We start from the raw sequence: 11537 nt of genomic DNA, 5'->3' as shown, positions 1-11537 counted from the left end.
TTTTGGTGTTCTCTGTGCTCCCGAGGAAAAGGCAAGTTTTGGGACTGCTGTAGGTCATTTGTTGGATGGGGAAATGGAGGTAAAAAGGTATTTAGCCAAGATGTTGACTTAGGAATCGAGGTTCTTTTAAAGTTCGTTATCCTTTTGGTAGTGCTTCACGTTTGGGCTTCCACAAGTTACCAGGTCAGCATAAGGGTAGGAAGTCTTGCTCTTGCCTTTCCATAAAGATGGGCAGTATGTGGATGGAGTTGTGCCTTTTACCTGTAATGCATTGTAATCTCTCCTTTTAAAAGAAATGGTCATGTGAAAAGTATCTCTAAACTGGAAGTAATGTAATTTTCTATTGTTGCTAATACTGGTTTTGTTTATGTTATATTTTTTTGCACACTGAAATCTCAGTTCCTTCCTTACTTCTCTGTAGTTTTTTTTATTCCCATTTTAATGCTTAATTTTTACATTAAACTGTTCTTGACTATTACTTGATTTGATTTTTAATAGGCTGTGTTTTTCTTAGGTGGATGAAGTTCCTGATGGAGCAGTAAAACCACCTATGAATAAAATGCCTATATTCTTTTTTGGCACCCATGAGACGTAAGTCCTTTATATTTCAGGATTATATTTTTTTTCTTTTAAAATGCTGTGACACAAAGTTACCTTCTCTGAATGTAGTGTATTTCAAGCTATTGTGTTTACTAGCACATCTTCCTAAATTGATCTCTTTTGTCAAGACATGCTTCTCTAACATTAATTTAAACTGTTCAGGTGAATGGTAGACCGTAACAATAAAATGGGCACTTCGTTCATCGAAAGAAAAAAACTGTACCCACAGTGATTGGTTGTCTGATTGGTTTTTCTTCTTTTCTCTAATGAATTATATTATTGATATAATATTGATATAATATTATTATATTATATGAATTATATATAAAATTCGCAATACTATATTCTCAAAGAAAGTGAAATAGGCAAAATTTGAGAGATGGGCACATAATCATGTACTGGGGTTGTTTTAATTGTTTGAGTTTTTGATTTTTTTTCTGACAAGGTGTTGGGTTGTGGGTGATGTTATGTTTATGAGATCTGGAGAGAGATGAGGAAGTGCAGTTAGCTTCATATCTATCAACCTGCCAAATACTGATCTTTGGGTACTTTGGGTGGTGTTTTGTGGTGATACAGTATTTGCTTTGAGAGACTGTGTTTTCCACAGCTGAATTTAATAGAAAATATTCTGGGGTTTATGTAGTTCTATGGTTTTTGAAAATTACTGTGCTGCTTTTTAGCATGACTGGTTGGGTTAGTGTAGATTTAAGACATCATCAGATTCAGTGCTCCATTTTTGAGTTGCTAAGAGAAACTCAGACAATTTAAGCTTGTATTCATGTGCTTTTAATTCTTATGTTTTTATTAATAAAAATGGCAGATTGAAGTTTTGTGCAGAGGCTGTCCAGATCATTTTGTGAAAGGATCTTACTTTTTTTCTTATTATTAAATCTACTGAAATTTCTTTAATTTGGTGCTTTTTATCTATCTTCTAGTAAGCCTTGATAAGACAAGATACAGTGTCAAGTTAAAGAGTAAGCATCCCCTACTGTTGGTATTACTTGCTATTTCTTTCCTTAAAAAGTGATTTCTGTAATGAAAAAGATACCTACATGCTTGGCCCAGTATTTTTTTTAGCTAATCTCATTTTTTGATAATCTTTCAATGACAATTTTTTTTACTTTGGTTGGAGTTTTTGTGTGTAATTTTGTGGGTAAAGAAGAATTCCTGGAAGTTAATTCAAGGTTGCAAGGTTTGTCTTGTCCATTACTTTAATTATAATTTAAAATGTGTTAGGTAACTTTTATTTTCTTAAATTTTTCACACAACTTAACTTTGGCAAGTGCAATGCAGTACTGCTTTGGTTCTGCTGTTGGTGGGTGTCATTCTGGATTGCAGTGGGGTTTTTTGCAATTGTAAATAAGTTTGGGATGCAAGTTGAATGTAAGGGAGACAGAAATAACTCCTTGTCTAAAGCTTTTGAAACACCTGTGCAAGTTTTGAGAAATTATATGTCCTACTTCAGATTTAGCTTAGGGCTCTTAAGATATGTTTGGGTTTGAAAGATTTGATAACTGGGGGCTTTTTTCTAGTTTGCATGAGTAATTTGAAATGTTTGTTCCTCACTCTGGTATAGTTAAAAAATAAAGTTTTGCTGTGATCTGGTTTTTATTAGGCTCTAAGTTCCAGGTTACTACACTTCAGAAGCCCATAGAATACCAGAGAAACTCCTGGCCTCTGTTTCACACATGTTGCAATGTACAGGGTGTTCCATGACCCAGCTGGCTCCTGGTCTACTTATCTTAAGATCTGTAGAATGATAATACATGACACTTTTATAATTCTTTGTCTCACTTACTCCTTACAGCAGATACCTGTAAATTACAATAGGAACTGATCAGTTGACAAAGGAGACTGATGTTCCATGGCTTGTGATTTTGTTTAGGTTTTTAGCTCTAGATAGTGACTTCAGTGATCCATCAAGAATTATGTGGAGTTAACAATTTCATGTACTTTTTCATGGGAATTAAAGTAAATTTGGTAAACTTGTTCTGTGCTGTGCCTGTCACAATTAAGACTTACACACTGTGCAAAGTTAGACACTCTACCTTCAGCAGTAGGGTATATATGTACGGTCTATCTTACTGTAAGTAGTGGCAACTCTAAAAATCCACATAATCCGTTTATTGTGCTAGATAGAAAGTCCTGTATAAAGGATGACTGTATTTCAGGCTGTGCGGATGGTTACAGGAGGAAAAAGGGGCCATGGGGGAAAAGGAGAGCAAGACTGGCTTGGGATAATTCTTACTTCACTTTTAGAAATAATATTAATTGAGTTTTATGAAATTACTGTAAATAAGTATTAACCTGTACTTGTAGTTTTTTGTTTTCTCTTAAGTTTTGTAAAAAAACTCATTTGAATGTGTTACTACCTAGGGAGAGTAATATAATGAATACTATTTTAATAAACACTTTATTTGGATATGTTGTGGCAGTAGATCATATCTGTACAAATTTTGTTTGGTCACAGAAAAACAGGTCACACTGAACTCTAGTTTCTAGACTTTCTGCATTAGGGTACTCTTTTCATTCAGTTATTCTTGTTCCTTTTCTTTATTGGTACATGAGGATTAAAATGCAGCAGCCTAGTGAGCCTCATAACCTTTTCACAGTAGCTGTTTTCAGGTGCTTTTCAAATGCCTGACAATATGGGCAAAGGCTTAGAGACTGGAAAAAGGCTTCCTTTCAGAGAATAGGGAAGAAGAGGCATTTTTTTCCCTATTTTTGTCTCTCCCATTTGCTCTGTCTCCCTCCCCATCATTTTGGTCTGGGTAAAGAAGCTTTGCAGGTGCATGTTTCCCACACTGGCTGAATCCTCTCTGCCTGTGACTTGCCAAGAGGTTGGTGATTTGCAATCTAACCTGACAATGGCTTACTTAATACTTTGTGCGCATAGATGAGTATTTACTGCTGAAGTAGAAAATGCTTACTTAACCTTTCATGAGAGTGTATGTTTTCTTCTTTTTTCTCTCCCCCTTTTAGTGGGGTGTAAGTCTGAACTAGCTGCTTTTATTTTTAAGGATAATGAAGGAAATAGTGGAGCTTAGAAGTGTCTGTTTAACTTTGCCATGAGCTGGTACTTCAGAAAGCAAGTGTCTGCAACTTTTCAAATAGTTGGATGTAATATAATTGCATTAACACAAAGTCTAGGCGTGGATTTGAACTGAGAATGTACCACCAAAGTGTACATTTTTCTGTTAGCAGTGGGTAGATTGCTACAGTGAAATCCTAATTTCAAAAGGCCATGAAGGTAGAGCAGAAATGAAATAGTCTTTGATGCTCTTCCACATAAATCATAATATTGATTTTCAGTAACATGGTACCTCGTTTTCCCAAGTCCTAATTTGAAGGTGCTAGTAGTGAATACTGTGATTTTTTCATATGAGAAAAGCTAATAGGTAAAACTTTCCATTTGATAGCTTAGAGTAGGGATAGGAATGTTTTTTTGTTTGTCTGGAAAAGGCAGCAGCAAGACTGTTCCAAGAGTGTCTTTAAAATAAAATAATTGTCATGTTTACTTCATCAAGAAAATGACGGGAGGATAAACTTAAAATAAGAAAATCTTATTGTTTAAATTTCATAAATCAAGTTGTGAGGTTCTATTGTCAGACCCTGAAAAACTACTGAATTAATGCTGAATTAATTACATTCTTACACAGCATTCTTAAAAATATGTGGGCAGTCAGTATATTCAGGTGATGCTTTTTCACATCCAACACAATAAAAATATTCAAGGCTGCTTTATTCTTAACATTTAAGCATGGTTTTCATCTGCAAGAAAGCAATTGCTCTTTGTTTGTTTGTAAGCTTCTTAGTCTTTAATTGATCTGGTTCCCAGTAGCTGGTTGACTTGTTAGCTGCAGTCTTAAGATGCAGCGTTGAGCATTTCTCACCCAGATACACAGTCTCTGGGAATGGGGGAAGTCTCTGTGTGTGACGGTAATAATGGAAACCTTGGGCTGTTGCAGGCCAAAGTTTAGGAAACTAAGGATTCTATAAGAATAGTTGTTACAGTACTAATGAATTTAATATTTATTAACACTTGGTGCTTACTTCTTTGAAAAGAGTAACCAATTAAAATGTGAATTTTGTTCTTTCTTTCCTTAAGGGCATTTTTGGGGCCAAAGGACATATTCCCATACTCAGAAAATAAAGATAAATATGGCAAACCAAATAAAAGAAAGGGTTTTAATGAAGGGTTGTGGGAAATTGACAATAATCCCAAAGTGAAATTCTCTCATCAGCAGGTAAGCTATGCAGACTCCACAAATCTTTGTTGCTTTGGGGGGAGGAGGGAAAATGCAGTAAGTGTTTTCCTGACACAGAGTAATGACTTATTGCTCCTGTTTAACTGCAGGTTAGGCAAAATTTCATATATTTTAAAAATTTTAAATACTCTTTATTGCTGGTGTCTAGTATGGATACATAAGTAGAGATGGGAGTTGTTTAACTGTAGATACTTACAACTATGTATATTCCTGAAATGCTTTTGTAACTGTGTGGCTGTGCCTGAAAAGTGGTGGATTTTTTGGAGTCTGTCACTCAGTCCTACATATTCTAAAACCAAATACCTATGTTCACAAGTATCCTTGTAAGATTTCAGTACGTGATCTCTAAGTGCGTAGTATTTTCATTCTAGCAGTTGGAAGCAATGTGATGTTTGCCTTTTAGCCCCTGTCACATGATTTGGTTCAATTTTTGTCCATCAGTAGTTCCTAGCTTCTTGCCTTTTTTTGTAGAACTTCCAAGTTTAAACCAGAGCTATGCAATGCTACCCGTAACAGGACCCAAATTTAATATGAAGACGAAGAAATTCTGTTGCTCATTTTGTCTTTACTTGCTCTGGACATTGTGTAAGCTTTTGGTTTTGCTAGGTATGCTGGATGTATACTGACCTTGGTTACATTTGGTCTTCTAGGCAATGCTGCAATAATAAACAGAATTGCTGTCTTCTGTTTTTATCTGCTGTTTTTGCACAACATGCCAGTTTCCTATTTCAGTACCAGTTAATTCCTACTTCATAAGATATCCCACATACTGTGTTTCAAGTTTGAAAGAGAACATGGATAAAGATTTAAAGAGTTTCTGAAGTATTGTCAGAAAGTGATGTATTCCAGGTGTACACTTTCTTCTTTGGGATATGAAGAGATACTAATCCCCACATTGTGGAGGGAAGGACTGTAGTAATAAGAGACAGATTCTTTCTGCTACTGTAAGACACAAATTGATACACCTTTTCACTGCCCTTTTTGTGACAATTGAGAAGAGATGCTCCTGTGGATGCCTGAGGCAGTTGTGAGCTATACCAGTCATTCTAACTAGGTTAAAATCTGGATTATTTATCTAGGATAAATAATCAACAGTAAAAGGTTTGTCTAATGTCTTGTTTCACTGCAGAAATCACTCACTTATTTTAAGCATTGCGTTCAGTAGCATTTGAGACATTCCTAGATACATCTTTAATTGGGAAATGACACAAAACATGTTGCCAAGAGGTAGATGCAGACTGTTTTTTTAGTGTAACAGCTTTTCTGCAAGATAGTACTTTTACATTTTGAGTTCCATTCAGGTTCTTCAGCTTCAGCACTTTTCACACTGTCTTTCTTGGTCAGGTTCTGTCTAGAGCCATTGGGTTGTTCTTTGCAGTTTTTTTCCCTATTACTTTACTGAAAAGAAAGAAAAAGGGTTTTTTCCACAATTGTTTAAATCCTGTTTCTCTAAGTACGCCATAAAATTACTGGAAGAAGAAGCTTTTCCTAGTGGGGATTTTTTAACTGGAGCCCTGCATCCCGTTCTGGGCTACTCAATACAAATTGAGGAATATGGACATACTGGACAGAAAGGCCCATGAAAGGCCATGGATGTGATGCACTGTAGTATTTGTGCTGTGAGGAGAGGCTCATACAGCTGGGACTGCTCAGCCTTGGTGAGCTTATGTGGAATCTTCTCAATTTATACAAATATGTATAAAGAGACTGGGTCAGACCTTTTTTAGGAGTTTCCAGTGACAGGATCAGAGGCAAAGAGCACAAACTGAAATACAGGAGGTTCCACCTAAATAAAAGGAAGCTTTTTGGTTTTTTTTTCTGTGAGGGTCACCAAGCACTGCTACTGGTTGCTCAGTGAGGAGTTTCCATTCTTGCAGATTCCCAGAAGTCATCTGGCTGTGGTCCTAGTCAGCCGGCTGTGGGTTTCCCTGCTTGACCAGGAAGGTTGGATCAGTTTCAGTTTCAGAAAGAATGAAGTTAAGCAGTAGATTCATGCAAATTTGTTTCTGAGTTTGTCCTTTAACTGTAGAAAGCTTTCATTTTGATAGTCTTCTACTTTGTGCTAGGCATTATTAAAAGCAAGTTTTACTTGGAGCAAATCAAGCCCTTTAGCCAGCTTTTGTTTTTACTTGTGAGTAGTCCTTGTTGATACTAACAGAGTACATCTGCAAAAGGCTTCATTTTACAGCTAAGGTTTTTTTGAGGAATAGGACTTTTCAATATTTTAGTCAGGGAAGGAATGGATGTTTAAGTGTGTAATGTCCTGATTTCTCTTAGGATAGAGTTAGTTTTTTTCTTAGTCGCTGATGCAGTGCTATGTTTTGCATTTAGTATGAGAATTTTGTTGATAACATCATTTTAGTTTTTACTATGTAGAGTTTTCCTTGGTTTAGAGTAAACAGTATTTAGCAACAGCTACAAAGTCTGTGAGTTTTGAACATAATTCTAATACTAAATCCAAAACACAGAGTGTACCAGCTATTAAGAGAATTACCTCTGTCTCAGCTGAACCTGGGAGTACTGGGGAGTTCGTGGGGAAACTGGTATTTGTTTTAAGGGTGGAAGAGTGGTTGAATGTTGCAGTAGAGACAGAGAAGGTACCTTTTCCTCATGCAACAAATAGCTACACTTTATTGTTCACAGTTTATATGGTTTCTAAAAGAACAGTGTTTAATTCTAATTGGCTAGTAACTTTCTGCTATTCAGTTCATTTAGGTTAGTAGTTGCTCCTATAGGTGGTTGCTAAAAGTTTTCTTTTTTGAAGATGTTTACATTCTTGTATCATGGGTACAGAATCAGTTCTCATGGGTACAAGTCCCTTTTCACACAGGTGCAAATTGTTTCCCACAGGGACATGCTGATATGCAGGCTGATTCTCACAAAAGGTTGATGTGCAGGCCTGAGCCATGATTTTTCAAGGCCTTTATTTTGTAAGGTTTTACCTATATGCAACACTTGAAATCAGTTTCTGAGGCTCCACAATCTTTGCCAAAAAGGGGTATGGTATACACAACAAAACATTCAATTTGGTGCAGTTTAGTCAGTTGATGTACCCTTTTTGTTACTAGTTCTGGTAGCAAGAAACAAAGACAAAAAAATAGAGTTGGACAAACATGTCTCCCCTTCAGCCACCTTCTGCTCTGGCTTTGTTGGTTCCCAGTGTCCTCGGCACATTTCAGTGTGCCCCCTGGATAAGACAGTGGTGGTATAAGAGACCAGCAGTCTCCTGTAAAGTGGTTACTTTGTTTTTGCTGTTCCGTATTACTTACTCAACAGGTGCGGAGTAGGCTCTTCCATAGCCTGCAGCCCTCCCTACCCTGACAGGTACCTTCTGTCTCCCCTCTGCCATTGCTTGGTGTTAAGGGAACATCCATATGTGACCATCCAGGAGCTGCTGTGACAGTCACACTCAGAACTACCTGAGCTGGGGCTGATGCTCTTTGCAACAGACAGCTTCAGGGATGTCATTGTGTGCCCTGCTGGCTCCCTGCACACACCATACTCACACAGTCAGACAAGGTTTCCTTTCTGGCTGGACCCTGAGTTCTGTTTAGCAGTCTCAGACAGCTGGGTCCATAAAATAATTTAATTGCGATGCAATCACAGAATAACAGCTTTAGTTAGGTATTCCTGGACGGGATCCTGGAAAAGGAAGCCCTGGTATATATACATTTATACCATTAGAGGCTAAGCTTGGAAACTGTAGGATCTTCCAGTTGAGTCCTTGGTTTCAGATGTATCTGAGTGTGTCCACTCACCTGGCTGGCTGCTGTGCCCTTTATATGCAAAGTTCAAGATCTCTTGCCTCCAGCTCTTGCAGTTCACAGCTCAGTCTGCAATGACATGAGCTACTTTCATTAAATGTACTCAACATGCGGCAACTTCTCTGGGCTGAAGCTTGGCTTGAGCAATGGTTTATGTGTCTCCTCTTTTAGTGTCCCTCCTTGATGCTGGCATCTCTTTTGCTTCGGAACCCCATGTGACCTGTGCAGGCGTCTTGTTCTGTGCATGACCATCCTTCCATTCCCTCTTCCCCTTCTCCCATTGCTACATGGGTGAAGGCACCATCTGTTCCTGGGTGAGGTGGGATGTTGAAGAGGGTTAGTTCACCCCTTGCCAGCCACCTCCCCTGGACCAATTGTGACCAGCTCAGGGCAGTGATGGACTTGGTTCCCCATGTCACCAGCACCTGCCCATGAGCATGAGGGATCTTGAAAATGATGGCAAGTAGCTGCTTATGAAAACCGAAAGAAAAGTTAATGTAGGTACTGATGAGTAAATACTCTGTTTTCCCAACAATATTTTTAAGTGGAATCATGTATTATGGCCTGCTAATATGTTGTACTATTCAGCACATAGGTGAATGAACACACTTCTTTAGCTGCAGTCTTGGATGTGAATGTATCTTAAGATATTCTTTGATCTGTATGTTTTATCTACACACAACTCTTCAATTTTAAAGATTCTTAGAGCTAAGTTATACACTTAAAAAACACAGTTAGCAGGGAAGACAGTTTGGGAGTCAGAGCTTAAAATTTTTGGATGAGTAGGAAATTTTGTGTTTGGGCATGCAGCAGGTATGGTCAGAGGGAAGTGGGTGATCGTGTGACCATTTAGGCAAAATTGCACTTTTAATCTGGATACAAGATGATATTAAAGGGGCAGACTTGTCAACTCTTAGTATAGAGGCATTCACTTGCAATTTTTTCCTCTTTTTTTGTCCTTTTACTGGGCATATATCTCAGGCTGGGAGTGTGCCCTAAGCCATCCTCCACCCTAACATGGAGATGGGGAAATTCAAATATACCAGGAGTGAGATAAAGTGACAAAAGAGGTCAAATGATGGTGATCAAAATGGTAATTCACTTTCATTCACCATCAAAGAACTGAGCAAGGAAGAAAATAGAAAAGTAGGGAAAAGGGAAGAATTACAAAAATTGAGAAAGGTAGTAACCTCCAGGAATCTCCAGCATCCTGTGAAGATCCTTCTTTCCTCTCTTGGTGGGCAGAGCTCTGCTGGGACTTGCTGCCCACTCATTTCTATCTTGGCTAGGTGGTGCTTTGTGGCACCGACTCAGCAGCACTGAGGGCCACAGATTCACTGCAGCATGGGGGCCATGACAATGGCATGTGCATCCAGGTTCATGACATTCCCAGGATACCCCTGGCCTGTTGCTGCACCACATCTTCAGCTGCAGAGCACTCCAGCACCTGGGTATTGTGGTTTGCACTGTTGGCAGTTACAGCTCAAGAAGCTGCAATCTGCTTCTGCTTTGTAAATGCCACTATTCCCTCTGATGGACCCAAACAGTGGCAAAATGGGTTGTTTATTAGCCGTTCTCCACTGCATTTTTTATCTTAGTAAGGCCTTCTGAGAGCCATATTTTCTGTTTCATTGCCAGAACTGGAGTGTTTTAAGAGCCGTATTGATACTTTGCAGATGTTGCTTGTAACTGCTAGTAAGGGAGTTGGAGAGCAGAAAGGAGATTGTAGGTTGGGCTTAAACCCAAACCCACTTCCCCAGTGGGCAAAAAAAGAGTCAGGGAGGTTCTGCCAGCTTTATTTGAAGCAGCTAGTATGTAAGAGGGAGAAAACCATACACAATGTAATGGAAGAAAAAAAAAAAAGTAATTTATGCTTTATCTCCTCTGTTACTATAGTTTTAACTTTCAGTTTATTAAATCTTGCTGTAATTCTTTTTCTACTTATGTTTTAGGAACAAGTAGTTGAATCAGTTAGGATTGATAGTGTATTTAAAAATGCACTTCTTTGTAGTAGCACCAGATGTTGTATTTCACCAAAACATTTTTTTAAAATTTGTTATCTTTCAGATATGTTAAGATATGTTATATTATACATAAGAAAAGACTTACCTTGCAGTATGGTAATGTGAAAATGAGTTGTTAGAGCAGTAGAGTTTAAAAATTTAATTGGAAGTTATTGAAATAAGATGTATTTAATATTCTTTCCTTCTAGTAAGGGGTTCCTTGACATGATGCTTTCCTCAGTAATATATTTGGAAGAATACATCTCAGGTGAGGAGGGGATTTAGATCTCATTTTTGATTTTTTTTTTTTTTTTTTAATTGAAGCCCCATCCAGCCATTAACACTGCTATCAATGAAACTGTTGAAGAAAGCAGTCAGGAGCCTGCTGAGGGGAGTGAAGAAAAAGCAGGAGCCAAAAGAAAAAAGTGTTCTGTCCCGAAAGTAAGTGACCGAATTTCTGCTTTGTTCTGCCAGAAATATTTTCAAGTCAAAACTATATTGCCAAGTGTCTACTTAAATACTTTAAACTAACAGTGGTTTAATGTTGTAACTTGCCTGTGTTTGCTCCTTTTCAGGTATACTTACAGTAATACTTTTGTGCTTCTGTTTTCCTTGATGGTGCTATGTGTTTTTTAAAAATTAATTTCTTTACCAGCCTGTATTTCTATATCATAATACACGTAAACTAAATTGATACATTACTTCCAAAGCAGGAGAAGTTGGAAATTATAATTATCATCAAGAATTAGGCTAACTTTTCCATTTCTGTTTTTGAAGACTTTTTCATATTATAGACAGGTATGACTCATTTTTAGTTGTGATCGTTTATATTGAAAAGTAGAACAGCGCATTAGGGTCTGTCATGGGTGAAAGTGTGTTTGCCAGAAAAGATTTATAAGAAT

General features: G+C 37.7%; 1 protein-coding gene across 1 annotated transcript in view; it reads left to right on the top strand.

Annotated features, from left to right (window-relative positions):
* Nucleotides 1-494: 494 nt before the first annotated feature.
* PSIP1 (PC4 and SRSF1 interacting protein 1) overlaps nt 495-11537 on the top strand; it is a 33303-nt gene continuing 22260 nt past the window's right edge. The window contains exons 1-3 of the mRNA XM_083883749.1: nt 495-591; nt 4709-4847; nt 10960-11076. Of these exons, the coding sequence (XP_083739875.1) occupies nt 551-591; nt 4709-4847; nt 10960-11076 (297 nt within the window). The 5' untranslated portion in view covers nt 495-550. The remainder of the gene's footprint in view (nt 592-4708; nt 4848-10959; nt 11077-11537) is intronic.

The sequence above is a fragment of the Zosterops lateralis genome (genome assembly GCF_965231275.1).
Source record: "Zosterops lateralis genome assembly, chromosome: Z".
Classification (NCBI taxonomy): domain Eukaryota; kingdom Metazoa; phylum Chordata; class Aves; order Passeriformes; family Zosteropidae; genus Zosterops; species Zosterops lateralis.
Note: the sequence above shows the minus strand (reverse complement) of the source record. Positions and strands in the feature narration are given on the sequence as shown.